We start from the raw sequence: 4,701 nt of genomic DNA on the forward strand, positions 1-4,701 counted from the left end.
CAGAAAGTAACTTCAGGATAGAAGAAAATTTACGCTATTTTATTGAAACTACTCTCAGTACATAGGTATTGAAAATATTTAAAATTTACCTGAAAGGAAATAAAGCTGCATTCAAAGATTTTGATAAATACCTACCCATATAAAACAACAATCATACATATTTAAAACTATTTTCCCCATGTAACGTATTTTTTTTCACTTGTTTAATCAAATTTAACGCTGCATCACAATGTCCCGGGTTCGATTCTTGGGCATAGCTTTATTTCTGACAACAAACAAATTATTAGATACTTTACTTAGAAATGACATTACGAAATCTCCTTAGCATTTGCCTGATAACTTGGGAAAAACAATAATTATTAAAGGAAGTTTAAAAAGTAAAGCATGTAGAAGAAGTGCCTATTATCTACCTATTCGTGCACGCAACTATTCGATTGACCCAAACGACTAACACGAATACCAATTTTAATAATGACTCTAGAGATCGTTAGAAGTCATTTATTAATAGTACAAAATAATTAAAAGAATCGATAAGGATTCTCTGTCCACATTAGTATTTAAAAGTTTGTTTGGTTGTTCCAATCTTGCCTGCCTTTCAGTTTTATTGGGGTAAAGTAGTGTTCACCTCAAGCCCCGCTTTGTGTCGGCTTTTTTTTATTATACTTTAATACCCAGTACAAAAGTGACTATTGTGATCAATAGTGTCAATTTAGTGATACTGATTAGACGAAAACTTCTTATCAATAAATCGCCAACACCACGACCATTGTACCGAGTGTCAGGGGTTCGATTAACTCATTAAATATTTAGTTTACTCTTCAAGGTGTAGTGTAAGGTGTAAGTGTGTCCTCTGTAGAAGTATTTTAATTCAGTCTACGTTCTAAGACATGTTTGTTGATAAGGTTGGATGATAAAAGTACTAACTTCATTATTACGGTCATTATCCAGCCGAACCAAAAATACTGATATTACTTAACGTGTTTAAAAATTAAATTTTAAAGCAAATTGGATAAGAATGTAATAAAATAATTTTAAACTAAATTCATCGTTTTTGTGTAGGTATAGTATTATCACGTATGGCAACAAAACCTATGAAATGTCAATTGTCAAATTACTAATCAAAACAACATTGTCGGCACACAACACAAAAATAATAAAATAAAACCAATTTCAACATAACTGAGAATATAACAATCATTATCTATGAAAAATATGCCAGTAGAATTAAACAGCCTGTCAGAGGGATGGCTCGAGTTAGAAAGCGACCCTGGATTATTTACCCTATTGTTAGAGGATTTCGGAGTAAAAGGGGTTCAGGTAGAAGAAATTTATGACCTGCATAAACCCTTAGAAAGTCCCGTTTACGGGTTTATATTCCTGTTTCGATGGATAGAAGAAAGGAGATCGCGAAGAAAATTTGTTGAACAGATCGAGAGTTTTGTACGCGATGAGGAAACTATAAACAATATATTTTTCGCACAGCAAATGGTTCCAAACAGTTGCGCCACTCATGCTTTGCTGTCTATTTTATTGAACTATCCTAATCTACATTTAGGAGAAACACTGAGCCGTTTAAAGGTAATATACTTTTTCTATTGTTTTCATAGAACCACTATTGTTACAGTCATAAACATAATCCCTTAACAATATGCTGTAGGTAAGTGATAAACAAGTATAAAAAACAGATTTGAGGCAGTTTATTCCATTGTAAAGAAATATTTTCTACTAGTAACATGCAAGAAGACAACAGGGTTATAACCTATGTGTTTAGAAAATATAATTAACTAAACTAGGGACATTTACAGCATCACACACTGGGAATGAACCCGGAGAATAAAGGCTGGGCAATTGGCAATACTCCAGAGTTGGCCTGTGCTCACAACTCTCATGCCATCCCCCAGGCAAGGAAGAAGACTGACAAAAATGCTGGAGTTTCTACTGGACGCTTCACAGGTACCTGACTTAACCCCAAGTATATTTAAATTCAATAAAATTGCTGTTTATTTCTTCTTCTTATGTTATTATATTTATTAAATAAACATAATAATCTTCAGCAGTCCAGACTTGACGTGTAAATTCAGATATAAATAGTTTTCTTACTGTTACAATTTGAAAGTGTTAACTATTGGAAATGCTTATAAATTCCAGGTGAAGCTTACCACTTTGTTAGTTTTGTGCCAATCAATGGGCATTTGTTTGAACTGGATGGACTAAAGCCATACCCTACGGATCACGGACCATGGGCATCAGATGAAGACTGGACAGACAAGTTCAGGAGAGTCATGGCAGAAAGACTTGGTAGGGATGCTGGAGAACAAGTTCATGACATTAGGTAAAGAGAGCTTCTTGTTTGATAAATTGTTTAAAGTTCACATTTTAATTTAGAATAGGCAGACAACATTCAAAACTTCAGCAGACATTTTATTTAATAATAATAAGCTGCGTGATTAAATAATTTGTTCCTTTTACAATGTTTCTCAAGGCCTATCTCTTCCCTTATACAGGGACGATATTAGCAAAATGTATAAATTTATTTTTCTAACATTTCAGATTTAACTTGATGGCAGTTGTCCCAGACAGAAGGTTGGCTTTGACACAGAAGTTAAATGCTCTTGAATTAAATCAGAAAAGGGTAAAGGAAGCTATCTCAAAAATTGGCAAACATTTAAGGCATTTGTTATCAAAACGCAGGGAAATTAATGGTAATGTATTTTCATTTATTGCAATCAAAAACTGTCTTTCTTTAGTTGTCCAATAACTAGTGGTTAATCAAGGAATTACTTTTCACAGTAGGCACAAAGATTCTGTCAAAAATATACCCTAGATATTAGATTCTGAATAAGTATCAATTAACTTAACCAGTACAATTTGTACAGATTTCATACCTTTGATCTAAATTTATCTACAAAATATCAGACACATAGAAAAGTCATGGAACTAGCATCAAGTATTTATTGAATTGTAACCTTGCAGAACAAGGAGAGTACATATCAGAAGGTAGTAATGACAACTCTCTAAGTGACAACATGGTGCAGATCAGTGAGGAGACAATATTGACTGCCTTGGAATCATCACAGCTACAGTTGTACGATGTGGACTACACAAGACCAATTACTATTGAGATCGGCGCTAATGATCGGCCACAACAAGACAGCAGCATTATTCTAGGTAACTTCTTTTTTTTTTATGCTTCTTATCCACATCGCATCAGTAAATTGGGTTGAGTTCAGATTCTCTTTTTGAGCCACTGTCATTTCTGTGCCGGTCTTTCACTGTCACTGTTTTTATTGCATTTGTTAAACATTTAATAAAAAACAAAGAATTTGGCATTAATTTCGTAACAACAAAGGATTTAGCGTTTTTGGTAGCTTGTATTTTTATCAAAGCATTTTGTATTTTCAGTTGATCCAGTAGAACAAGGAGCAGTCGTAAAATTCGTGACAATAAACAGAGACAATCAAATTGTAGGAGATGTAAGTATATAAATAACAAAAAAAGATACTTATCATTGCTAACAAATACGATAAATTAAAAATAAAATATTTTATTTTTAGTTGTATCCCACTTCAATAACCGCCCTAGTCAAAAGTAACGACTCTCCAGTACTAGTATGCAGTCAGCCAGATCCTGAGCATCCACTTAAGTTGCGGAAACTACTCCTGACCCACTCTGAACTGAACGCGCTAATGAGCAGCATTGTCAATGAAGTACAACAGTGTCAGCAGGCTCTGAACGATGAAAATGATAAAAGGGATATGTACAAGGTTAGTTTACCCCTCGTATGAAGGCTTGAACTAATGATGTCTGTTAGTTGCTCCCCCCTATAAATGACGTTTTGTTCTTGTTCAGGTGGACGACTGCCGACGTACACACAACTACGACGAGTTTATATGCACATTCTTGTCGATGTTAGCGGAGCGCGGGGCGCTCGCAGAACTGGTGGCCGCGCAGCTGGAGCGCGGCCGGTCCGCCAGGGCGAGGCGCCGCCGCCCGCGGCCCCGACCGCGCGCCAGACCGCGACCACGCCCGAGAGCAAGGAAATGACCTTCCACATCTATTACTCTATGTAAACCGCCATATATTTTATGTTATATGTAGTCGTATGTATCAAATATGTAAGCAAATAAAACAAGTTTTTAAAAACGATTTTTTATTATCATACTACGAACAGCGCCGTATTTACATGGTCATCATATTGTTAAAGAAATGTAACAACAACGATTGATTATTGTTTGCTTAGGCACGTACTTCATCGAACAACATTCTTATATATTTAGCTAACTAGCACGGTACGGTGCGTCGACGACACGCTGACGTCGTCGATACGCAATATGTGTGCGATCTATGATATATTAAATTGTATAATGGTATACATACAGAACATGTATGGACTGAAATTAATTATATGCATGTTGCATACTTTAAAATTGACGAGAAAGCACAATAGATTTAACACTACGAGAAATGGTTATTTATAAAAGATGAACAATAACAAATTAAAAGATGAAAATAGCATGGAAACCTGCCAACAGCTTATTGACATCTGATAAATAACAATATATATTTCACGCTTTAAAAATGCACAACAAACGTATGAAGGCAGCAATGGTTCGATGCTCAGAGTGAACATGGGTCTCTTGCAAGTAACAGCCCCTTCACACAAAGGTCTGGGTATATTAACGATACCTCAAAAGAGAATGA

At 35.3% G+C, this 4,701-nt stretch overlaps 1 protein-coding gene across 1 annotated transcript; it reads left to right on the plus strand.

The window, feature by feature from the left end:
- Positions 1-1,091: 1,091 nt before the first annotated feature.
- caly (ubiquitin carboxyl-terminal hydrolase calypso) lies at positions 1,092-4,136 on the plus strand. The gene is made up of 8 exons (XM_076122210.1): positions 1,092-1,578; positions 1,806-1,953; positions 2,149-2,332; positions 2,551-2,702; positions 2,974-3,168; positions 3,403-3,473; positions 3,555-3,764; positions 3,850-4,136. The coding sequence occupies exons 1-8, from the start codon at positions 1,204-1,206 to the stop codon at positions 4,042-4,044; spliced, it is 1,530 nt and encodes a 509-aa protein (XP_075978325.1). The 5' UTR covers positions 1,092-1,203; the 3' UTR covers positions 4,045-4,136.
- The last annotated feature ends 565 nt before the right edge of the window (positions 4,137-4,701 follow it).

The sequence above is a fragment of the Anticarsia gemmatalis genome, chromosome 13 (assembly GCF_050436995.1).
Source record: "Anticarsia gemmatalis isolate Benzon Research Colony breed Stoneville strain chromosome 13, ilAntGemm2 primary, whole genome shotgun sequence".
In the NCBI taxonomy this organism is placed as follows: Eukaryota; Metazoa; Arthropoda; class Insecta; order Lepidoptera; family Erebidae; genus Anticarsia; species Anticarsia gemmatalis.

What these genes read in the sequence shown, in the direction of transcription:
- caly (XM_076122210.1), top strand. Translation starts at nt 1,204, where the DNA reads ATGAAAAATATGCCAGTAGAATTAAACAGCCTGTCAGAGGGATGGCTC. An exon ending in TTCTACTGGACGCTTCACAG is followed by an intron (nt 1,954 to 2,148) that starts GTACCTGACTTA and finishes TATAAATTCCAG; the next exon opens with GTGAAGCTTACCACTTTGTT. An exon ending in GAACAAGTTCATGACATTAG is followed by an intron (nt 2,333 to 2,550) that starts GTAAAGAGAGCT and finishes CTAACATTTCAG; the next exon opens with ATTTAACTTGATGGCAGTTG.